This window comes from Phocoena sinus, chromosome 6, assembly GCF_008692025.1.
Source record: "Phocoena sinus isolate mPhoSin1 chromosome 6, mPhoSin1.pri, whole genome shotgun sequence".
NCBI lineage: Eukaryota > Metazoa > Chordata > Mammalia > Artiodactyla > Phocoenidae > Phocoena > Phocoena sinus.
This window is the reverse complement of record NC_045768.1, coordinates 5,300,606-5,325,015: the sequence shown is the minus strand read 5'-3', so window position 1 is coordinate 5,325,015 and position 24,410 is coordinate 5,300,606. Positions and strand designations below refer to the sequence as shown.

The 24,410-nt window shown below is 54.2% G+C and overlaps 1 protein-coding gene across 2 annotated transcripts; it reads left to right on the top strand.

The window, feature by feature from the left end:
* Positions 1–795: 795 nt before the first annotated feature.
* Positions 796–23,513, top strand: AIF1L (allograft inflammatory factor 1 like). Of its 2 annotated transcripts, XM_032636361.1 has the most exons (6): positions 796–929; positions 1,109–1,170; positions 12,284–12,350; positions 14,894–14,935; positions 17,217–17,379; positions 20,731–23,513. In XM_032636361.1, exons 1-6 carry the CDS (start codon positions 899–901, stop codon positions 20,816–20,818), a joined length of 453 nt encoding a protein of 150 aa, XP_032492252.1. In that variant the 5' UTR covers positions 796–898; the 3' UTR covers positions 20,819–23,513. The 2 variants fall into 2 exon arrangements, with proteins under 2 accessions (XP_032492252.1, XP_032492253.1); XM_032636362.1 differs by lacking the exon at positions 1,109–1,170 and having other exon boundaries at positions 835–929.
* The last annotated feature ends 897 nt before the right edge of the window (positions 23,514–24,410 follow it).

Genomic DNA, 24,410 nt, shown 5'->3' with positions numbered 1-24,410 from the left:
TCTATGTCAGCTGTCTTCTCTGACCTCCAGACGGGACATGTCCCAGCAACCAAGGGTTATAACTCCTATCTGCTTAAACCACCCTGATGGTAATAAAATTTATAACAGCCCCTGCTGGGTGAAAAGCATTGTTTCCTCCATTCCATTCTGCAGAACAGAACTGCCGAGTCCTGTTTCACAGAGGTTTGAGAATTAAATGATGTAACACATATATCCTGGGTTGATCTGGCAAAGTGCCTGGTGCCCAGTGAGGGCTCAAGAAAAAAGGTTTTATTAACAGAACACTAATTCGTTCTCATTGATTTCAAGTGTCACTGATACCCTAGAGGCACTTTGTCATTATGCATTTTCTCAAGAAACTAAAAGTTTGTTCATCTTTCAAGAGTTCAGAGTAAAGTTTGGGAACCTAGGCCTCCCTTCCAAAAGTGCGTGCTGCGCAAAAGGCGAAAGGCACGTTACAGCTCCCGGCAGCTGGGACCCGCATTTGATCTTAAAGCCATCCCACGAAGTGCGTACTAAGGTCGCGCACGGTCTGTTTGAGGGGAAACCGCGGCCCGGAGCGGGAAGGGACTGGTCGAGGTTCCTGCAGGAGCGGAGAGGGAGGTGCTCACAGGCGGCCCCCGCGCCGTGCATTTTCCGCGTCCTCCAGCAGAGGGGCCGGCGGCGGGCTCGGCGTCCAGCATAATAGCCGCTTTGATGCCGGGCGGCGGGGAGGGGAGGAGAGGGGAGGCGGGCCGGGAGGGGTGGGAGGGAGGGGAGTGTCCGGCCGCCCGCGCCATCCCTCCGCCCCTCGGTCCCACCGCCACACGCCGCGCGAGCTCGGACTAGGCGCCCGCCCCTCCTCCTCGTCCTCGCCGCGGTCGCGAAGCCCCGAGCCGGCGGAAGCCCGGTGCTCACCATGTCGGTCGCGCTCAGCAACAGGTTCCAAGGTAGGCGCCGCTGTCCCCACGCTGTCCCGCGCCCCTGCCCACACCCGGCGTCCCCCGCCCGCCACCTGTGCGCACGGGGCGGTCGGTGGGGTCTGCCGCGCGCGGGAAGCGGGCGCGAGCCGAGGGCGCGCGGCCCGGGGAGACCCCCGCTTCCCCGGCCGCCTCTTTGTCTCCTCCAGGAGGGAAAGCGTTCGGTTTGCTCAAAGCCCGGCAGGAGAGGAGGCTGGCCGAGATCAACCGGGTAAGCGCGCGCCGCCGCCTTCGCTTTTCCAGCCGCGCCGCCTCCGAGGGCAGCTGGCGAGTCGGCCCTAAAGCTCCCAGCGCTCCGCGGGTCCCACCTCCGTCTGCGCGGCTGTGCCTGCCGCAAAATCGACCCCCCTTCCTCTCCTTCACCCGGGCTTCCCCCGATTTCTTTCCTCCAGCCCCCTCCCTGTGCCTCCAGGTAGGTCCCCCTCCACCCCGTCCACCGCCCTCTGGTCTCGGGTTGCAAGTTGTTACTCAAAGACTAGGGAGGTAGGGCCCTCCCGGGAGCTCTGATGCCAGCCCGGCCCACCGGCCCCGGGCTCCCCAGGAGCCAGCCTGGGACCAGCTGCAGGGACTTGGCGCTGGAAGGGACCCCTGATGTCTCGAGTAATTCCCAGTTTTACAGCGAGGGACGGAAGAGAGGCTCAGAGAGGTGAGGTGGCTGCCCCTAGATGGCACAGCAAGTCTGGGTCAGGCTGCAGTTAGAACCCTGGGCTCCAGACTCACAGGCCAGTGCTCTCTCCACCCAAAAAAAGGTTGGCCTCCTGCCTCTCCCCACCTCCAAACACACACACACACACACACACACACACACACACACACACACACACACACACACAAACTCCTTCTCACTCAGGCTTTTAGGAAAGGTTACCTTAGAGACTTGGTGCTTTTCATCCTGATCCTAGTGGATTTCTAAAAAGAAATCCTTCCGGCTGTTGCCAGGCACACAATGGGACGTTTTAGACCTTTGCTTAAACACCATTTAAATGGGCTCCCCTGGTGGCGCGGTGGTTGAGAGTCCGCCTGCCGATGCAGGGCACGCGGGTTCGTGCTCGGTCCGGGAGGATCCCACATGCCGCGGAGCGGCTGGGCCCTGTGAGCCATGGCCGCTGAGCCTGCGCGTCCGGAGCCTGTGCTCCGCAACGGGAGAGGCCACAACAGTGAGAGGCCCGCATACCACAAACAAACAAACAAAAAACCACCATTTAAATTCTAGAAGATAAGGAAAACTGTTAGGGCCTCTGCCTGGACTGGCCGAAACTCAAACGCAGCACAGCAAGACTGGGGCTCGGATCTGGTCTCCATTATGTACCAGCTCTGTGGTCCCCAGCGAGGACCTCTCATCACAGAGACCCTCATCGCAGGGTCTCCGTAAGGGCTCCACGAGGGAAGGCATGTTACGTGATTGGTCCAGCATCTAGCACAAGAGAAGACCTCCATGGATGGTACTAGGATTACTTCTTGAGGAGGATGTCTCCAGGTTTCCTTCTAACTGATTGCAGAATCATGCCCACTGAAACAAGGCTGGACGTTTCCCCTGCAGGCTCCCCCGGGCCACTGGACACCCAGCTCAGAGTCCCAAAGTGGAAAGCTGGTGAGGGTCAGCAGGGTCCTGGTGGAGTCCATGTGGAGGTGGGTCCACGGGCGGCAGCACGGTTGTAGTATAACTCTCGACAGGGGCTTGCAGTCTTAATTTGCTCCTTGATTTCCTTGGACTGCCTAGAGCTAGGCAGCCTGCCTGGTTTCATTCCACTGGCCGTAGGAATCCCATGGAGGGTTCTGGGGACCCCAGGGTCCCTCCAGGTAAACTCTGGCCTCCTTATCGCCATCCTCATCTGGCCTCTTAGTGCCATCTTGAGCACAGCTGAAAGGGAGCCTGGGCGTCTGGTTGGGGCTCTCGGGGGTCCAGGCTGCTGGGCTCCCCCCCAGTTCACTCTGCGGTCAGCTCAGCCTTGGTCTTGGCTGCTTTGGCCCTCTGGACAGGAGCCTGGAACCCTGACCTCATACAGCCCCCTGGGCCACTCAGCAGGCTGGGTTCCAAGCCAGTTGAATCCACCCACAGCCAGAGGACCCCGAGCCAGAGACAGCTGGAGATGGGGGAGAGGGGATTGTAGTTGGACAGACCAGAGGAGCTGAGAGTGTGTGGGACTTTCCATGCCAGCCCTGCCCTTGGGGGGATGGGGGGATTAGGTGGGGTGTGGAGGTGAGGCCACAGGGCTATTTTGGGAGGTGTACTGGCTTGGCTCAGAAAGGGGAGGGGCTGTGGCTCTCTGGGGCTGGTCTGGACAGCGCTGAGATTGGGGAAGGTGAACAAGAGGGGGCTGTGTCCAACCACCTCAGGACCCCAACGCCCAGAGAGGGCAAGCAGCTGGCCAAGGCCACACCGAAGCCAATGGCAGAGCTTCCAGCCTAGCGTCCTTTCCCTGACTGGATGCTACTCTGAGATCCACCGTGTGAGCCCGGGCTACGGTCAGGTTGCTGGGACCCAGGCTCTGGGCTTCCGGAGGAATGAGGCTCAGACCAGAAGCTTGAGCTGCTTCCCACCACAGCAGGTCAGGGTGGCCCCACCATGGTTTAGAGTCATGGGCAGAGGGGGCTGTTCACTGGCTCTGTGACCTTGGGCAAGTCACTTGAGATGACGGTGGTAGGTTTGTTGTGATTTTGCAACAGAGATAATCTATGTAAAGCACACAGGAGAGCTGGCTGCTGTCTTGATTGCTATCATTGGTTTGTTTGGGACTTAAAAGGGTGGGAGTGGAAACCCAGGGGCAAGGTCTGAGGTCGACTGGCTGCTCAGCCTGGACCAGACCCCTTTGTCTGGCAGAATCTTATCTTCCCCTGTCTGAAATGGGAGCAGAGACCCCTGCTCTGCTCTAAGTCCCTACAACAATCGGAGGAGATGAACAGGCTGAAGCTCCTTGCAGACACTTCAGGGAGTCGCTGTGTTTGAGGGTCTGAGTCGGTTTTACCCACGGCCATGGCCATGGTGGAAGTTCCCTTGGGTGGATGGATTCTGGAGGGAACCGCATTGGCAGTCCAGATTGCCTGTCTTTGGGGTGCAGCTTCACTGCCCCACTGGAGGGGGGCTTCTGGGGGGCTGGGCTGAACAGCTGCCCCAGTGGTCCCGTAGAAGCCAGAAGGCGTGAAGGATGGGGCTTTGTAACTCGCTGTATGTGCTTGGGCACTGCTGTGGCTGCTGCCTGGGGCAGAGCCCAGCCTGGCTATGAGCTCTGGAGGCTTCTCTGGGCCAACAGTTCCTCTGGGGCCTTTCTCCCCGCTGGGATGGGCCAACTTCCAGAGGGCAGCGGGGTAGCTCAGTCTTGGCTATTGTGCTTATAAGGGATTCAGGAGTCAAAATAGAAGGGGACTTGGGTGGACCTAAAGGTCCTGGTGGAACTGTATGAAAATGCACCTTTTTGGGGTTTCACTCTAGATTTTGCCCTCATTTTCTGAGCCCTTGGCGTGTGCCGGGCAGAGTGCCAGGCGTGCTTCAGACATTATCTCGTCGGATGTGCCGCACTCCAACCCTGCGAGTGTCTGTTCCCATTTTGCAGGAGACGTCAGAGGGCCTGAGTAAATTGCCTGGGTTTAAACGGCCACACTTGAACCCAGCCTCTTCTCTCCATTTCTGGCCTTGATTGGGGCTCCTCTGTATGTGCCCGCCCCACCTCCGGGCTGTACGTGTGTGCGCGCGCGTGTACGTGCTCGCGCGTGCTCTGCACCACTGGGGCGGGCAGGACCAGCGCGCGTCTCCTACTGCCCCCACATAGCTGACGTTCCCCGCGCCCTGAGGGCATGGCAGGTGACCCTGGGCCAGCCGGGGCCGGCCTTATATGGCAACGGGACAAGTTCCCTCCAGCTTCCCACAGGGACAGAGGGAAGCTGTGGGGCTGGGTGGGTGCCCAGGGTGCCCTTAGCCTTGGAATGGAGCAGGAAGACACTGGAGGATGGCGAGAGCCGTGGCTTTGCACCGGCCAGAGGCCAGGATCTTTAACAAAATAGCATGAGTGGTGCCTTTGCTCCGGACCTGGCGCTTGACATAAATCATCTCACTGACTCCTCTCAATGGAACACTTGATTAGATAGATGCCCAGCGAGAGTCTGTAAACATCCCCATGAGACAAGGATTACTAAGCCTCCCATTTTACAGATGAGGAAACAGAGGCTCAGCCAGGTGAAGTCACCCAGCCAGGAAGTGACACAGCCGGGATTCTGTCTCCGGACGCTGCCCCTGGCCCGCCCTGGCCTCTGTCCACCAGGTGGCTGTGGCCTCGCTGTGACACAGGCCTCTCTTGCTTATGTGGATAAGGATCTCTGGCTACTGTCCTGCCCTCTCAGCCGTCCTGGGTCGAATGAAGGGCACTCAGCATTCCCTGTAGCATTTCGGTGCCTGATGGTTATTTCAGAACCCACGTGGCACCTGTGCTGGGAAGAACTGGGTATGGCAGGCTGGATATCTCTACCTGGGGTGAGGCTTGTCCCCAGCCCCTCCCCCACCAGTGGGGGACCTCTGAGACCTGACCCAGGCACTACACAGGTGTGTCTCTTTTCCTGTGTACTGGCAGTGCCACCCTGTCCCTGCCCAGGTGAATGTGCCCAGCTGGCATCGCCGGGCACCCGTCTCTCTTGCTCTTCCTTAATATATTATAAGGGAGATGGTGATAAGGAGCCACGTGAGCCTCTGAGGATTCAGTGTCCCCGCAGGTCCAACCAGTCTCGACCTCGGTGTGGCCATGTCGCAGGAAGCTGGAGATGGAATTTCTGCAGGGTCTGCTTCATTTGTGTAGTCAGTGGAGGTGTTTTTCTCCAGCTGCCCCATCTATTGGCGAGGGCACAGCGTCCGGATGAGGCCCCAGAGCTGCCGTGGGGAATGTGAGCCTGCTGTCCTCGTGGGTGCACGTTACAGGCTCCTGCTACACGCCAGGCACCAGGCCGGGCGTCTATGGCCTGGCCCTGGCCCTTTAAGAGCCTGTGGGCTGCATCAGAGGCCACACGGCCAGGCATCGTGCTGCCTGTCCTTGGGGTTTTCCCCCAAGGCTTCAGCCACCAGCCCCTTGGATGGCCTCCGAGATGGTGCTTGTCTGCCAGCCCTAAAATTCTGCTGTGGCTAATTCATAAAGGCAAGCCCGGAGGGCCAGGAGCAGGTGCTAGAGGTACCAGCCCAGAAAGAGAGTTAAGTCAGGGTGGGCGTTGGGGGGGTGCAGGCAGGTGGCAAAGGTCTGGAGGCCAGGACACAGCAGGGGCTGCCAACCTCTGCTGGTTGGGGAAATAGCCCCTCCTGGTCATGAGCACTTGGACGGGGCTCTCTGGGGGTGGGGGGAGTCTCTAATGTGCGTCGGAGGTTGCAGATGACCAAGAGAGGCAGCAGTGAGCCCGTGCAGCTGCAGGCACCGTCCCTCGGGGCTGAGATGGGTGCACTCTGTCCTCCGTGGATGGCCAGTCACGACCAGTTCAGCCATAGGTATCCAAGGACAAAGCAAAGTTTGTCCTCGAGGAGCAATGACCAGAGGGTCATGACTCACCAGGAGGACTTCGTGGCACAGTAGGGGACAAAGAAAGTTGTGGGTGGGTCTCTTCTCTGCCCTTCCCCAAGAGTTGTCTCTCGGTGTGGCTTGAGTTTGGGCGATCCAAACACACAACGATAATCGCTAACCGTTAGTAAGTGTACTAGAAGCCAGGCTTTTTTATGCAGTTCACTCGTTTAACCTTTACACCAACCCAGTGAGGAGGTTCTATCTTTATGATTCCATTTTGCAGATGAGGAAACTAAGGCCCAGAGTGGTAAGGCAAGTTGCCCAGGGCCGCAGAGCTAGTAAGTGCTGGAGCTGGGACTTGAACCCTGGCAGCCCGAGTCAACCTCCCTGCCCTGTCCCTCTGCCTTGCACGCCCTGTACTTGCCTAGAGGAAGGATGGTTTAATCAAGACCTTGCCCTCTGGGCCTCAGTTTCCCCAGCTGTTGAACAAAGAGAACAAGCCGGATGCTCTGAGGAGTCCCTTCTGGGTCCTGTGGACTGGTGGATGTTGGAACAGCTCTGCCACCTCCCTGGGCCTGGCCTGTGGACACTGGCTTGAGAAGCGACTGCCTGGTTCAGAGCTTCCTGTTTTCAGCCCCAGGCTCCTCCCTGCTTGCATTTCCTGGTTCTTTGCCAGGGACTGACCAGGCCACCAAGGCCTCTAGACTTGCCACTCTCAGAGCCCAGGGGACCCCTGCATCCCTCATACCTGGAGGCCCTGACAGCAGCTTCTACAGCCTGAAAAACTTGTCTTTTGGGACGGTGGGTTGGAGTGGGAGAGGGGCTAGAATAAACCATCTACACACACCCCCATGCCCCTAGAGGGCTATAAAGTGGTTCCCTGGCCTCTGGAATAACATCTTTCTGCCCAAGAGGAAAGGTAACTCCCAGTATTGACTTTCTTTGCCCAGAAACCTGTGGCCAGGCCTTGTTTGGGGCAGGGAGGGAGCTGGGATGGTGAAGGGAGATAGACCTTGAATTGTGAAAACGTTGCGATCTTTAGTAAGCTGAGCGACCTCTCTGGGCCTCAGTTGTCCCATCTGTCAAATGGGAATACCCAAAAAAGGAGGAAGAGCAACCATAACCAGCTTAAGTTAGGGCAGGGGTTTCCTTCCTAATCTATTTAATAGTCAGTGATGGTCTGGATGATGAGCTGTGGGTTGTAAGTGGACTGAATGTATATAAATGTTAGCCGAATAATAATAATAAATCGCTCACATTTATTTAACATTTACTAAGTGCCGGGCCCTGTGTTAAGCACTTTAGGTATGTTTGCTTACATACTGTAATTCTCAGGACGAGCCTATGTGGTTAATACTTTTATCTTTCCTACAGACGAGGATACTGAGGCACAGGTACATGAAGTCATTTTCACACAGCACTAAGTGTGCTCAGACCTAGGCATTCTGGCTCCAGTTGGCCCTCTTTTTGTTTTTCTTCCAAACATCTGGAGTGACTTCTAGCTCCATCTCCTCTGCCTGGGGGCCCAGAGTTAGGGCAGGGCGGGGCGGGTACAAGGGATCCGCCCAGTGGGCGTGGCTGTGCCCTGAGGCTGAGCTAGGATATGGGGGGAGGACCCCTGGAGGGAGGAAGCTGTGGGCCTTGCATGAGCAGGAACCAGGAATCCAAAGCTGGGTGGTGGGGTGGGAGCTGGCAGCCCAGCCAGTGGAGCTCCTGTGCCTGCCACCCGCCTTCCTGCCTCCCCGGCCCCCTGGTCCACACAGCTGCCCCAAGCCCTGGGTCAGCAAGGGCTGCCCACCCACACGTGAACGAGTCAGCTGCTTCTCCCACCCCCGGTCACTCTGTGGCTCAAGCATTTGTCACTGTTGGCTCTAAGGAAATGTGTGTTTCCAATCTCTGAGGCCTCTCCAGCCTCTGTCATACACACACACACATGCATTTGCAAAGCTGCCTTTCCATTGCAGGGCTGAGAGTGGAGAAAGTCATTCTGGGCTGAACGGCAGTCTTCTCCATTCATTCAGTAATGTTTATTGAGCACCTGCTGTACGCTGGGCACTGCTGGGTGCTAGGCATCCGTGGGGCAGAGACAGTAAACACATCCTCCTGCATGTGTCCTGTGACCGAGGACCTGCCTCCTCTCAGCATCCTTCCAACACCCACTTCCTTGGGTCACTTCTACTCCCCAGCTCTCTGCAGGGAGGGAACCCAAGCAGCCTCTGCAGTGGAGCTTAATCCCAGCTCAGCCACCTGTGAGCTGTGCTTCCTTGATGAGCAAGTTGTTCATCCTTTCTGAGTCTCAATTCATTGACCCTTCCTGCAAATATTTATTGAGCACCTACTATGTAGAACCCAGCAGGGGGAGACAGGTAATGGACAACACCCTTAATAAGCAATGACACTGTAAATCGTGTTAGGAGATGACTCATCATGGTATAAAAGGTGTTATCTTAAGGTGGATTGGAAGTGGAGGAGGGGACTCCAGCGGACAGAGTGGATGGGGTTGGCCTCATTGAGATGGTGACAGTTGAGTAAAGACTTGAAGGAGGTGACATGCAGATATGTGCGCTCCAGGCAGGGCACACAGCTGGAGCAAAGGTCCCATGGTGGGAGCACGCCTGGCGTGGGAGAGGCATAGAAGGGAGGTCAGGGTGGCTGAGGCACCCACTCTGGTGGAGAGGGGTGGGGAGTTGGGGACAAAAATGAAATACCATGTTAGATGGTGATTGGTGCTAAGGAGAAAACCGGCTTCATCAGCGAAAAGACAATAATCCTGGAAGCCCCGGGGCTGCCGAGAGCATGGTCCTGGGGTCAGGTCTAGGGAGGGGTGTGGCTATCAAGCACCCTGTGGCTTAGGCTGAGCTCTTGTCTGTCTCTGTCCCTGTCTCATTTGCCTCCGAGACCCAGGACCATGTCCTACCCCTCGAACCCAATCTGTCTGGATCCCTAGAGGTGATCAGTGTATATTACAGACAGGCTCCAGGCTGGTGCGGGATTTCGGGTCAACCAGAGCCTGGGAATTTGGAGGACCCCCAGGTCTTTCCCCAGAGGTTCCCAGATGTTGAGCCTTACCTGGGTTCTTGTGCCTCCCCAGGAAGGCTTTCCAGTTCCTAATGTGGTGAAGTGAAGGGAACATAGGGGCAATGTGGTGAGTTGAACGTAGGCTAAATGGGTTCCACTTAAAAATTCGGAGATTGTGAAGTTCCTACTTTTACGAAATATCCTTTTCTGAACTCGTGGCAGCAGTCCATGGTCATCATTTAAAGTCTTTACTTGGCAAAATAAAATCTTGAGAGCCCAATATTAGCACCTTCCCCCACGCTTTTGTGTTTTTTTTGGAAATGTTTCTTTCTGCTTTACCCCAGAGTCTGGGAACCATTGGCCAATTTGTACCTCCGTTGGACAGATATGGGATCTGTGACCCCAGGAGGTGCCTGGGTTGCTCAGGGTCACAGACAAGAGTTAATTGCCCTACTTTTGGTCAGGGAATGGGGGTGGGGGCCTCAGTGGAGAAGACCTACGAGAGGAAGCCAAGAGGAAGGGGAGGACAGACAGAGCCAGCCGACAGGAGGGCAGCCTTCCAGGCTGCAGGGGAAGGTTCCAGCTCCGCGGAGCTAAGTGCAGGCAGGGCTGTGCATGGCACACGGTAATGAGGCTCTGAGTGAGGCTGTGGCCGAGCCAGCTGGACCCCATGGGCCCTGGAGTCTGATGGACACAGGTTCCAAACCAACCCTGAGCTTCCTCAGGGCCTGGGGACCCTGGACATGTTATTAGCTCTCTGGTCCTCCTGTTCTCACCTGTAAAATCAAATAACAGTGGCTGTGAGGATTGAATGGGATAACATAGTGCCTGCCAAAAGCAAGGGGGCTATCAGAGGCCCCCTGACCCAGCGAGGGAAGCCACATTGGCGGGGGGTTCCTTCTACTCAGTCAAAGGGTGCTGAGTTAGTGTGGAGGAACTTGAACCCTGGAAGGGATCAGATTCTGCCCTACACGGAATCGTACCTACTGTTTACTGAGCACGGACGCTCGAGCCAGGTGCTAACTGCCCGCAGTGGGTTGTCTCGATTGAGGGGTAGGTGCCTGAGGAGGTGGGTACCCGTGAGCCCATTTGACAGCTAGTAAGGAGGGGGCTGAGGATCCAGACCCAGAGGGCTTTATCCTCACTTAGGTTCTTGTCATTGTCCCATTCTACATTCCATTTACAGTGACTGGAGAGGTAGTGAGTTCCCTGTCCTAGGAGATGTGTAAGTACAGACTTGGTCATCATTTAGTGGGAAATGACGGCAGGAATTTAGAAACATATTGAGTGACGGACCCAGATAAATTTTTTTTCATTTAAAAGATCATTTGTTGAACTACAAGTATATATTTGTATGGAATGTTCCAAAATTTAGAATTAGAATTTTTTTAAACCCCTCAAAATGAACTTATAAGATGTCTTTGGTTGGCCTAGTCATAGTAGGAAAAACATTCAAGAGAATGGTAGAAACCCCAAGTTCAGCATACTGATTACCTCTGGGAAGGAAAAGAAATTGGATTAGGGAGGGGCAGAAGGGTCCTTCAAACGGTGTATTAGTTAGACCTCGATAACATTTAACATCATTTTGTTTTGTTTTATTTTATTTTATTTATTTATTTTTTGGCCGTGCCACGTGGCATGCGGGATCTTAGTTCCCCGACCAGGGAACGAACCCGTGTCCCCTGCAGTGGAGGCGTGAAGCCTTAACCACTGGACCGCCAGGGGAGTCCCTAACATCATTTTAAACAGGGACTTCCTGTAATTTTAGGATAAAATTTAAATTTATCCTAAAATTATCCTTTAGGATAGGGACCTTGTCTTATTCACCTTGGTCTCACCTGTTCCCTGGATGCCTAGAATAGAGCAGTGTGTGGTTCCTCAAAAACTGTTGAAGGAATGAAGGACTCACAGCCATGTCCAGTTGACTCAATGAGGAAAGCAAGGTCCAGGGAAGTAGACGGGATTTGTGGACTCTGGTGCCAGGATGGGAACACACCCTCTGTTTCCTCATCTGCATGCAGGTTCTAGGGACGCTTAAAGATTAGCAACAAGGCAAGTAAGATACCTGGCCACTGCGCCCAGCCTCGCAAGTGCTAATTGTTAGTTTTTTGTTTTAAAGCCGGATGCATACCTGCTCACTGCCCATCTTTAAGTGTCAGGGTAAGAGATAGATGCAGGCTCTAAAGTCAGACAGAGCTGACTTGAAGTTCTGGCTCTGTGAACCTCAGTTTCCTCATCTGTAAAATGGGAGTAATAATAGTTGCCACCTCTTGGGCCCACTGAGAGATCCGGAGCGACCATGTGGGTTAGTGCTTCATTCTGGGGGCTGTTGTTAGTCCCTTCCCATCTCCTCCCAACTCCATCTGGTTCTGAAAAGACTCGTTTGAGTCTCTCCAAGCATCTGAGGGGAAGGTGGGCCCTGTTTTACAGGTGAGGACGCAGGTGAGCGGGTAAGTGACCTCTCAAGCAGTGGACAGTTATTTTCTGACTAGAGAGAGACTAATAATAATGATATAGCAGTTGCTGTTCACTGAGCTGCTAAGAGTCCTATATACACTCTCCTTGGATTCTCATGCAAGAAGACGCTATGATAGTTATACCCATTTGGCAGATAAAGCAATAGAGATTCAAAGAGGGATCAGTTTGTTCAGGGTCACATACCTAAGAAGTTAATGCCAGGGCCAAGCCACGTGTCTTTGGTTGCCTCTGGGGGTTGACAGGAGGCCAGGACTACCACGGCCCTGCGCAGCCAAGCCCAGCCACCTGGCGGGGCCTGTGTGTTGGTGAGTTCTGCCTGCTGACCCCTTGCTCAGTGCTGTCCTCTCTCCTCTGTAGGAGTTCCTCTGTGACCAGAAGTACAGTGATGAAGAGAACCTGCCGGAAAAACTTGCAGCCTTTAAAGGTGAGCTGGGGCTGGCTGCCCACCCCCCACAGGAGAGCTGGGTGGGCCCCTACACCCCCTTATACAAATCCTCACCCGCAGGGCCAGGCTGCACCCGTGTTGCATCCACAATACCCCTCTTCCCGACGGGCTGTGAGACGGGACGCCCAGCCTGGGGGCACAGGCCGCTCGTCCCTCGCCTGCGGGCCCCGGCCTGCCCTGCCCTTCCCTCCCTTCTGCTGCCCAGCAGGGCTCAGGTTGGCTCCTGCCCGCCCCTGCCCAGGCCCTGCTCGCTCCCGGGGCCCCAGCACACAATCAGCTCTTTGTGGCAGCCCTTGTCTCTCCCCCTGCGCGGTGGAGCATCTTGGGAGCCCCTGCGGAGAATGGACGTTTGTGTCACCACAGTGGGGCAGGGGGCAGAGTTTCTGCCCATTGAATCTCGGCAGTACAGGATGAAAAGAAAACAGGGCCCGGGAGTCCGCGCGGGGAGGGGGCGGCATAAAGGTCCTTCTGTTCCGGGCCCTGGCGCTTGGTCCTCAGCCAGCGGCTCGAAAGGAGAGGAGCTGTGCACATAAGGAGTGGGACAGACCCACCTTTCCTGTCCGGGAGATGCACTCGCGCTGCGGGGGCCCTGGGCGCGCTGGGGGACCACGTGAACATCCTCCAGGCTGCGTCCCCCCTCCCCGCCCCCAGAGTCTTGGCAACGTGGACACCCTCCCTGCTCCAGGGCAAGGAACCTGCCAATGCTCCTCAGACCGCTTATAACGTAGCCATCCTTAGGCAGGACACCAGTGGCTAAGCATTTGCTGAGCGTGACCTTGTGTTCAGGGTTGCGATCTTCCTGCCTCATCCCAACCCAGCCAGGAGGGAGATGGTGGGAGCTTTAGTTTACAGATGAAGAAACTCAGGCTCAGAGAGGTGGGGTCATCTGCCTGGGGTCACACAGCTCACCTGTGGCAGAGTTGGGGCTTATACCCATATTGGTTTCACTCCAAAGCCCCTGCTTGTGACTGTTACACAATGGTGCTTTTTACATGGGAAGGAAGGAAGAGAAAGAAAGAAAGAGAGAGAAAGAGAGGGAAAGACAGAAAGACGGAAGGAAAGAAAAGAACTAGAAGAAAGAAAGGAAGGAAGGAAGAAAGAAAGAAAGGAAGGAAGGAAGGAAGGAAGAAAGAGAAAGAAAGAAAAGAAAGAGAAGAGAAGAAAAGAAAAGAAAAAAGAACTAGAACGAAGACACGCCCACCCCTGGCTGGTTCCCCTGCCCCATCCCTCTGCCCCTCCCCCTCCCAGTGCAAAGCAGGAGCAGCCAGTCCATTCCCTTCTCCCTGGATACCAATAGGGTCACTCTTCAGAGGTGGCTCTGAGAGGAGGGAGAGGTCCCAGGGGTCTAACGACCATTCTCCTTGTCTTCATTGGGCTGTAGGATAAGGGTCCATCCTGGGACCACAGGAGGTTACCTTGGAAGCCAAGGGACTACGGAGGTTTCAAATCATTCACTCATTTGATCTTCAAATGAGCCGTACTAGGCACCAGGCCATTTGGGGCCTGGGTACACAATGGAGAACACACAAGACGGCCCCTGGCCAAAGGAGCCGGTGTCCTAGTGGGGGAGGGGTGGTGAAGAGAGAGCAAGGAGGTAGAAAGTGTGTCATGGTAGCAGGTGCTTTGCAGGGGGCACTGACCGTGCCCAGTTAAAAAGGCTTGGGGCCCCTGAAGGCGTGAGGAGGGGCCCTGAGAATGCCCGGGAGGAACATGCCAGGCAGAGGGGCGGCAAGCCCGGGCTCAAGGGTCACTGGCAGGACCTTGGCTTTCTCGTGCTGGCTGCTGGTGCAGAATAGACCCTGTGGCTACTCAGGGCCACACGACTTGTTTGCACCCACTGCCTGGTCAGGAGACACCAAGCTCGTTGCTCTGGCCCCTTGATCAGGGAGGTTTAACTCCAAGTCTGTAGGTGAGGTTTGCGGGGAGGGTCTCTGCGCCCCGGGCACTGTATGTGCCACTTTGTAGTCAAGGGCAGGTCTGCGGGCATTTCTCCGGAGAGAGCATCAGATTCTCAGTGGCAGCCATGACCGCCCCCCCGCCACCAAAAGTTCAGAACTACAGGGACTTCTTAAATTGGGGGTTCTCACACCTAGCTGCCCATCTGAATCACCTGAGATACTCTGAAAACACACCAATTTCTGCCTCCCAAATCCTGCAGATCTGCATCTCCAGGGCCGGGGATTTATTCCAGTCACTTTACAGCCGACTCGGATGCAGCCAGCCCACACTGGGGGCCTGGGGGGAAGCCGCTGCCCTTCTTGGTACAGGGTCAGAGTGGCCCCCGGGCACCTTTCTCCATGGTGCCTGTGAGCAGGTGATGCAGGTGGGCAAGCCCTTTTCCCAGAGACAATGGTTTTCCCCAGAGGAATGACGGGACTTGTGTCAAGACCCCGACGTGGGGTGAGGAGGATGGTGTGGGCACTCTGGGGACCCAGCCAGCTGCCCTCAAGGGAGTCCCTGGGACCCTGCAGGGGGCAGCCCTGCTTCCCGGTTAATGCCAGTTTTTGCTCTGTGATTTCCAGAGAAGTACATGGAGTTTGACCTGAACAATGAGGGCGAGATTGGTGAGTGAGGCCTTGGGTGAGCCGGCGGGTGGGGTGGGGGAGAGTGCTCCGTGGGTAGGGGGTGTGGGCGTCCAGAGAACCCCACTGACTCACCTGCATGGGTGAGCGGCCTGGGGCTATATTTTGAGGGTGACAAGCACCGACTGAAGCTTCCCCGATGGGCCAGGCCAGCCAAGCTGGCCTTGAACTTGTCTGCCTTTCACCCTGGATCCCCTGCCCCCCAAACTCCTCTCCCCACTGCTTCCCTCCCCGACCCCAGCTCCCTGCCCACACCCCAGCCTCCCACCCCAGGTGCTCCCCGGACTCAGGATAGAGGTGCCACCCAGCCCAGGCCTGGAGATGCTCAGGCTGTTGCCACCCTGGCCCAGGGGGCTGGCATTTCCTTTGTCCCCAGGCCTGTCCTTCCATCTGAAAACTGTCCTGCAGTTGACAAGGGCCTTCCATGGACATTGGTCCTCTCCTCCAGCAGACCTTTATCGTGTCCTGCCGTCCAGGTGCTAGGGGTGACAGACACCTTTTCCATGGCACTTATGTTCACGACCATACCTTGACCTTCACCAGTAGTGTTATGACGCGGTCAAGGTCGGTTTAATTGTTCCCATTGTATGGATGAGGAAACCGAGGCTCAGAACAGTGAAAGGACTTGCTTGGGGCATGTGGTCATTAAGTGGTAGCCAGGGCCCAGATCCCAGCCTGTGGTTTCCGAGTGGGTTCTCCCTCCAGCGTTTCTCCCCCTCCTCTGTCTTCTCACATTTTTCTCCTTTTTGAATATTTTTATCCCTTTTTTTCTTAAAACGATGTATCAAATGAATACATCGTCATCATAAAACGTTTTGGAAATCACAGCAAAGCACAAAGACAAAAATACATCACCACAATCCCACCTCCCAGAAATAACTGTGATAAAGATTTTGGTTTATATCCTTCCATTCTTTGTTCTAATCACAAACACCGTTCAATACCATTTTAGGACCTCCTCTTAAAATTTTGTACAATATATTGTTAGTATTTTGACATATAATTCATTTTTTAAAAATATAATTAATGGCTGCGTGATATTACATTTGGGAACAGACTATAATTTATTCAGCCAATGCCTCAGTATCACCTATTTAAATGACGTCTGGTTTTAACTCATTGATAATCCCGTGAAGGACGTCTTTGTACATGAATCATTATCCACATTGCTGATTATTTCTTTAGAGTAAATCTCAGGAATTAGACCTTCTGGGTCAAAGGCTTTTGAAGCATCTTGCCAAATTGCCTTCCAGAAAGGTCTTGCCAATTTAGAGTGTGGCCAGCAGCGTGTAGGAGACCTTTCACTTCTTCCTGTAGAACACTGCCCAGCTTTCTTTGAAATGTCCTGGACATCCTGGCACCTGAGGGTCTGGCACCAGTCGTGCCAGCCCTGCCTCTCCGGTGAGCTTGCCCACTACTCCCCTGACCCTAAAATTGGCCCCTTGCTCCACCCGCACTCCCACTGTCCTTTGCTGACCTGCCCCATTGTTCACGGAACAATCCGAAGGAAATTGCCTCAGATCTTGGGAGCCAGGAGGTCAGAGGCACCAAGTCCTCCTGTAGTGACTCTGGTGCCTCCCTTGTTTTTCTTGAATTTTGTTCTTTTGTTGGTTTTCCTGCTCTGCGGGATGTTCTTGGCATCCTCTCCCTTCCAGCGAGGTGGAGCCAGGGACCGCAGGGTGGGAGTGGCAGGTGGGGAGAAGCTGCCACCGCGCCCTGGAAAGTAACTCCTGATGCCTGGGTCAGGCCGACTCCCTGACCCCACCTCACTGGGCCGTGACTTCCCGGGTAGCTGGAGCCGCAGGCTCACGGTCACCTGAACCTTAGGCAGCAGCAGAGAGAACAACAGAATGAAGAAGAGAGGCTGTGTTCCTGGGCACCTGCTGGGTGCCAGGTGTTTCTGCTGCATCCTCACTCCAGATGATCCCATCAACCCATTTTACCACTGATGGGAGGAGGGGCTCAGAGAGGTTAAGTAGTTTGTCCCGGGTCCCACAGCCAAGAATAGCAGAGCTGGGTTCCAACCCAAGTCTGTCTGACTTTAGAAGCCCAAGTCCCTAACCACTAGTCCATACTGCCTCCGCAGAGAGCAGGGAAGATGCGATGGGCTCATTCTCCCTGGAGGAGAAAAGCTGTCGACTGCAGTCTCCAGGGATGGACTCTCCTGCCGGGCTTGTTCTGGGCATGGGGGTGCCAGAGGGGAGCTTCCCTACACAGCCCGGCCCCCTGACTCCACTTAACGGCTCCGCTTTTCCTCCGGCAGACCTGATGTCTTTAAAGAGGATGATGGAGAAGCTTGGGGTCCCTAAGACCCACCTGGAGATGAAGAAGATGATCTCGGAGGTGACGGGCGGGGTCAGCGACACCATCTCCTACCGAGACTTTGTCAACGTGATGCTGGGGAAACGGTCAGCGGTCCTCAAGCTGTGAGTACCTCCCACCTCTCCTGGGACCTCTGGAGGCAAAGTCATAGTGTGTGGAGAGGCTCCTGGCTCGGGCGCCCCAGCCAGTCCCTGGCCAGGAGGTAATTCACTATGTGATCTGCTGGGCAAGATGCTTAACTTTGATGAACATGATTTTCTTATTTGTCAAATGGTCACATTAATATGTACCTTGCAGGCGAAATGAGCCTGTAGCAGAACCTCTGGTAGAATCAGTGCTCAGTAAGTGGCCGACTGTGATGGTGACGATGATGATAAATGCACTGCTGAAATCTTCTGAGCCTCAGCTTCCTTGTTTGTAGAGTGACTCTACCACCCCATGGGGTTGTGAGCATAACAGAGTCAAAAACCGGCTCCAAAGGGAGGTAGCGTTCAAATTTTGATGCTATTTCTTGCTACTGAAACGACCTTGGGCAAATTACTTTCCTTCACCTATAAGACAGAGATGGTCATAAATATCTTTTTTTTTGCGGTACGCGGGCCTCTTACTGTTGTGGCCTCTCCCGTTGCGGAGCACAGGCTCCGGACGCGCAGGCTCAGCGGCCATGGCTCACGGGCCCAGCCGCTCCACGGCATGTGGGATCTTCCCGGACCGGGGCACGAGCCCGCGTCCCCTGCATCGGCAGGCGGACTCTCAACCACTGCGCCACCAGGGAAGCCCCGGTCATAAATATCTTGCATGAAGTGTTGTCCTGAGGGTTAATGAGATAATATATATGAAGCGTCTAGCCCAGTACCTGGCTGATGGCAAACACCTATTGTATGGTGGCCAAAATCACACTTTGAGGGTATTTCCCCACTGGAGAGCAGCAGAGAAATTCCTTGGAGAGTCCCATGGTATGTGTTCAAGCTGTAAAGGACACTCACTTGGCTTTTATGCGATAAGATTAACTTTTTCTTAAAAAAATTGAAGTCTAGTTGATTTACGATATTGTGTTAGTTTCAGGTGTACAGCAAAATGATTCAGTTATACATATGCATGTTTTTTTCAGATTCTTTTCCATTATAGCTTATTACAAGTTACTGAATGTAGTTCCCTGTGCTACACAGTAAATCCTTGCTGTTTGTCTATTTTATATATAGTGGTGTGTATCTGTAAGATTAACTTCTTCAAATGGACCAGTGTAAAATATACCTGTCTCATTTTACATAGGGGGAAGCGGGGTGACCTGCTGGTAAGCCCACGGTTCAGGCTGGTCTGGTTGGAGTGTTTATTGTCGGGAGGGATGGGGCAGGAGGTGTGGTGGGAAAACCGCCCAGGTCAGATCACGCTGCACCCGAGAGGCCAGGTGGTAGCAATAAGAGTGGTGATGCTATTAAAAACCACACCTAAGATTTAGTGGACATTTACTATGTATTGGGCACTTCCAATTTGATACATCCAGTCTGCATAGTGACTCCTTAGATGTATCATTCATTCATTCAGCAAATATTTATTAAGCACCACCTGTGTGCCAGGAATTATGCTCGGTGCTGGGGACACATGAATTACTTACATTCTAATGGAAAGAGACAGACAAAAACAAACCAAAACACCAGATTGCAACAGTGCAATACAAAGAAAAATAAAGTGGGCGAGAGGAATAGAGAGGGGTGGCCTAGTAGGCAGAGAGGAGCTCATTGAGCAGGTGACATCTGACCTTCTGCGCGAGGGAGATGTGAAGAAATGAGCCATGTGAATATCTAGGGGAAAGCATTCCAGGCAGAGGAAGCGGCAAGTGCAGAGGCCCTTTTACGCTCAAGGAATAGCACAGAGGCCCGTGTGCCTGGAGTGCAGTGAGTGAAGGATGAGTCTGCAGAGATGGGCAGGGGCCGGGTGATGTGGGGCTTTGTAGGCCACGGTTGATCTAGCATTTTGTACTGCCGTGGAGGGATGCCATTGGCGTACTCTAAGCTAGGAACTGAGTTTTAAAAGGCCCCCTCCGACTGCGTTGGGGACAAGAGTGGCAGCAAGCAGGCCGGTAGGAGGCCCGTGCACTTGTGCAAGTCAGAAATGAGGCTCTCAGCCTGGAGAGGCTGTAGTGGAGGTGGGCAGGGGCTGTCAGAGTTGGGAGTGATTTGGGAGGTAGAGCTAGAAGGGTTGTTTCCAGGTTTAAAAGAAAACAAGGAGTCTGATGGTTATAAGGTCTGGGGTCTGAGTTAACTGAGTGATGGTGCTGTTTGCTTTGAGAAGAGAGCAGGGGGGAAGGTGGGAATTGAGCTCAGTTTTGATGTATTGAATTGGAAGAGCCCCTAGACACGCATGGGGAGGGGTTGTGGAGGGAACTGGCTGTGCAGATCTGGAGCTCAGAGATAAGCCGTTTGTGGACTATCACGCTTTGTTGTTGTTTTTTTTAATTTTATTTTTAAATTAATTTATTTATTGGCTGCGTCGGGTCTTCGTTGCTGCGCGTGGGCTACTCTTCGTTGCGGTGCACGGGCTTCTCATTGCGGTGGCTTCTCTTGTTGCGCAGCACGGGCTCTAGGCGTGTGGGCTTCAGTAGTTGTGGCACACTGGCTCGGTAGTTGTGGCTCGCGGGCTCTGGGGAGCAGGCTCAGTCGTTGTGGTGCACAGGCTTAGTTGCTCCACGGCATGTGGGATCTTCCCGGACCGGGGCTCGAACCCATGTCCCCTGCATTAGCAGGCAGGTTCTTAACCCCTGTGCCACCAGGGAAGCCCGACTATCACACTTTGGATGGGATTGAAGCCAGGGACTGAAGGAGCCCACCCAGGGAGGGAGTACAGAGGGTGAAGGGCACTGTCACTTGGAACAGCTCCAGGATGCAAGTGCTTTTGACATCCTCACTTTCAGTTGGAAACATTGAGCATCGGTGGGGTTGAGTGTCTTGCAGGAGTCACCAGCTGGGAAGGAGTAGGGCTGGATTCAAATCCAGGCGGTTTCCCTCCAGAGGCTATACTTTGAACCCCCATCCTCTTCTGCTGCCCAGATTTTACTGTCAGAGTAGTGGGAGGTTTTTGAAGATCTGAAGGGGTTTTGAGCGGAGCCACGGCCCAGCCGAGCTCTGCTTCCTCCAGGCAGTGTGCTCAGGGGAAGGCGCATGACCTAGAAGTCCGACGTCTCGAGTGAGTGTCGTCCTGCCTCGGGCTGCCTGTGTGACTCGGACGAGTCTCATTGCCCCTTTGTGTCTCAGCTTTCTCCTCTGTAAAATGGGACTAGCAGCCCCCTCTGTGGAGTTGCCGCATGGGCTTCTGGGAAAATCTCGCTGGAGAGTGGATGCAAGGGCATTCTGTGGAGGACCCTGCAGACGTGAGGGCTGGGATGATCTTTCCCTGGACGAGGAAAGGAGTCCTAATCCTGTTTTGTGTTTTCTTTCTTTTCTCCGTTTCTGAACCAGAGTCATGATGTTTGAAGGAAAAGCCAACGAGAGCAGCCCCAAGCCAGTTGGCCCCCCTCCAGAGAGAGACATTGCCAGCCTGCCCTGAGGACCCCCGCCTGGACCTGCCCCGCCCTCCCCACTCCTCTGTCTCCCTCGTGATCTCACTGCCTTTCTCGACTCATTGCGATGTGTCTTATTTGTTCTGTTTGGTCGTTGTGCGTTTGTTTTTTCGTCAGCAGAGTCAGTGATCTCTTTGTATAGCACAAGTTATCTGCCTTAAAGGGCTCTGGGTTGGGGAGTCCAGATCGCCTCCTTCTCTTTTCCCTGCATCTCCCCTCCCTGTGCAGAAGGGCTGACATTAAACCAAAACCAGAGGGGGCAGGGCCAGGACAGGGAGACCAGAAGCCTGTGATTCCCGCACTTGAAGCTGGTACTGTTTGTCCTTCCAGGTCACTGAGCTAAGTCCTGGTACCCTGGCCTGGCCCTGGTGAGGCCCTCTGCCCCTTTCAGAAGACCCTGGAGTCGGGATAAGGCTGCAGGGCCTCGTTAGGGTGTCCTCGGACAGCTCTGTGGTTCCAGTGCTCTTGGGTGGGCCAGGATGTGGCCACACAATGTCCCATCTCCTCAGCTGGTCCCCTCTCAGTCCACACTTCGTCTTATCCTTAGTGAGGTGACAGAAGGAGAAAAGGAGAGGGACTTGGCAATTTGAGCCCTTCAGGAAGGTTCCAGAGGAATCCTCTAGCCTTGCCCCCTGGCCACACCTTTACAGGCAGCTCAGAGGAAGGGTGCAGCTCCCCCTGACCCTTGCTGGGGCTTCAGAGGCAGAGGGGGTCCAGGGGCCTTGGGGGAGGGGATTCAGCTCAGTCTAGTCCCACCTTTTAGGGAGGATGTTGAGGGCTACAGGATAGGAGGATGAGGACTTAAATGCTCATGGCAAAGAGAGGCAGCACCACTGTTAAGCCAGGAGCTGAGAAATAGGTTGCCTTGCCTTTCTGATCCCCATCTGCCTGGAACCTGACTCTGCTTCCCCATTTGCCTTCACACCTTCCTTACACCATTCATTCATTCATTCATTCACTCACTCCGTCATTCAATAGGTATTTATTTACAACCTATTATAAGCTTTAAGTCCCCCCACTTTGTCCTGACATGTGCCATGTCCAGTGTCTCTCTAATTCATTATTCTGTTTCCAAATCACTCAAAACCTTGAGCTTGGGGATTAGATTGGGGTCACCTGTGTTTTTTATTATGGACTAGGGTTTTAGAGCCCTGACTCACCCTGTAGGTTAGCTGGGCCAGGCCTCTCAGTTCACAGGTGAGAAAACTGTGGTGACCCACAGGGATTAAGTGCCTTGCCCTAGGGCAGGGGTCAATCTGGAGATGGAAGATCCGGACCGGGGCCCAGGTGTTCAGATGCCCTGCCCATGCCTCAGTCAGTGATGAAAACAAGGGAAGGGGCGGAGAGGGGCAGTCTCCTAGGTCAACCCTTGGGCAAGGCCCTGGGCCAGGATTCACCCTTCCCAGTGCCTCTGAGGCAGCATCAGCAGGGACCCCAGCCTTGACCCCACCTGTATTCTGGACTCCCTCCCCCGCCCACTCAGGACTTAGATGCACTCATCCATTGAACATGTTTATTAACCACCTGTTATGGGCCAAGAGCTAAGAACCCAGTAGTGAAACGGACAGACTCATGGAATTTAGAGTCTAGTGGGGAAGTCTGACCCAGGTGATGAAAGTTAGGAAAGAGGAGGATATGAGGTGACTGCAGGGCAATCCTGGGGGGCCTAACTGGGCCCAACACTGGGCAGGGGTCTTGGAGAAGCCTTCACAAACCTGAAGCGGAGAGCTGTGGGGGCGCTGGAGCCCCTGGGAGCTCCCTGTGACTCCTCTGACCCGTAATCAAGGCCAAGGAGCTGACTTTACAGCAGCTGCAGGGAGTGGGCAGGTAGGGGATGGGGAAAAGGCCGGGTTGGGTTAATCCACTGGTCTCGACCAGTTTCAGGAACGAGATTATTTGGCCACGACTGGCTGATCTTCGGCCTAAGAAGGTACTTCAAATGCATAAGCCTAGTTGAAGTTTTAAACCCCAGCAGAACATTCCACCCTGTAATGTAAACTCTCACCCCACTCCCTCCCCTGCCTTTTTTTTTTTTTCTCTGAGATCTTAGATGAGCAATTGCCTGTCTCCACCCCTTCCCACTGCCTCTCCTTTCTGGGACAGGCTGAGACCTTTGAGCAAGGTAATGCCTTCCTTGACTACCCGTCATAGTCAGTGTATCTGTACCTCACTCAGACAGGAGGACAGAACCAACCAGGCTTATTTCAGCGGGTTACACACTTTACAAGACTGCAGGAAACCTTCTTAAGGGAGGAGAGCAAGTGGGTGTGTCCCCAGCTTCTAGAAAGGCAGGAAAAGAGTTCTCTCATTGGATGGGGAGTGTCCTGGGGAAACTTTACCAGCTCTTCATCATTTGGAATTCAACTTCCAGAGGGAGAGGGTCTCAAGAGTGGTCCCTGGAAAGGGGGTGGTGGTCTGCATGTATTTCAGGTTGTGGCTATTAGCTCTAGGACTCTTACTTCTCTGGCTAAGGGCTCAGCTTCTAGGAGTTCAGCTATCTTCTTTCTGAAAGACCAAATCTAACTAATGTAACCAGCAGCTTGGGGACTGCCGAGTATGGCTCTGTCCCTGCCATTCAAAAGGAAGGAGTGTGTCGGGCAAGTTCAAGTGGATGCAGTATGTGTGTGCGTGTGCGTGTTGAGTATGTGTGGTACTGGACTGGAAATAAAACAGACAAACTTATCAACGTCTTGACTGGTGTATTTTGGGGGTGGTTCCGGGGTCAGCAAATTCAGAAGAGCTAGCTGATATAGTGACACGACTGAATGTCTCCTGTGTGCCTTTACTCCTCACAGCAACCCCATGAGTAAGGTTCTATTATATCATCCTAGTTTGATAAATGAGAAGCAGGCTTGGAGCAGATAAGCAGTTTGCTGAAAACCAAATAGTAAGTGGCAGAATACACCGCCCCCCCCCCCACCCGGAGCTGACCCATGGTCTCCAAGTTAAGAATCTCTGTCCTAGAGCATTTATAATATAATTCAACTACAAAAATCTCTACGTAGGACTGTGTAATAGCCAGCAATCAGCAAGGCTGAATTCTAATCCAGCCTTCACCACTTTCTGACTGAGGGGCATTGGGGAATTTTCGTAACTTCTCTGCGCTCCCAGCTGCCTCATCAATTAAATGGCAATGATAACTGCTAGGTGACTAGGATGTCTTTGCGCAGTGTTTCGCGCAGTTTCCAGGCTTGTTACTCCAACGAATAAACAAAGCTGATCGCTGGGGCCCTTTAATATCCCCTTTCAGCCTTCAGACACGTAAGGGTCTCCTTGGCGAGAACCCGGCCCCCCGACTTTCTGAGAACCTTTTTCCTCCACACTCCTGTAAAGCCTTTCTCAGAAGCTACAGCCCCTTGGAAATATTTGTCAAGTTCCCAACTCCTCTGAAAATCGGAACTATTAATAACCACCTACATCCAAAGACTACCGCGAAGTTTCAACGAAACGAACGTGGAGGACTCACGCCTGCACTTCCCAGCGTGAGAAAACCAACAGGAAGCAAGCGCGCTCCACCTGAAAACGCGGTAGCGGCACCTGAAACGCTCCCGGGCGCAGGCGCAAAGACGCCGGGCCACG

Bases quoted from the DNA above. Each gene is read 5' to 3' on its own strand.
- AIF1L (XM_032636361.1), top strand. From the start codon at position 899: ATGTCGGTCGCGCTCAGCAACAGGTTCCAAG. The intron at 930-1,108 runs GTAGGCGCCGCT...TGTCTCCTCCAG, and splicing joins GCTCAGCAACAGGTTCCAAG to GAGGGAAAGCGTTCGGTTTG. The intron at 1,171-12,283 runs GTAAGCGCGCGC...TCTCCTCTGTAG, and splicing joins GGCTGGCCGAGATCAACCGG to GAGTTCCTCTGTGACCAGAA.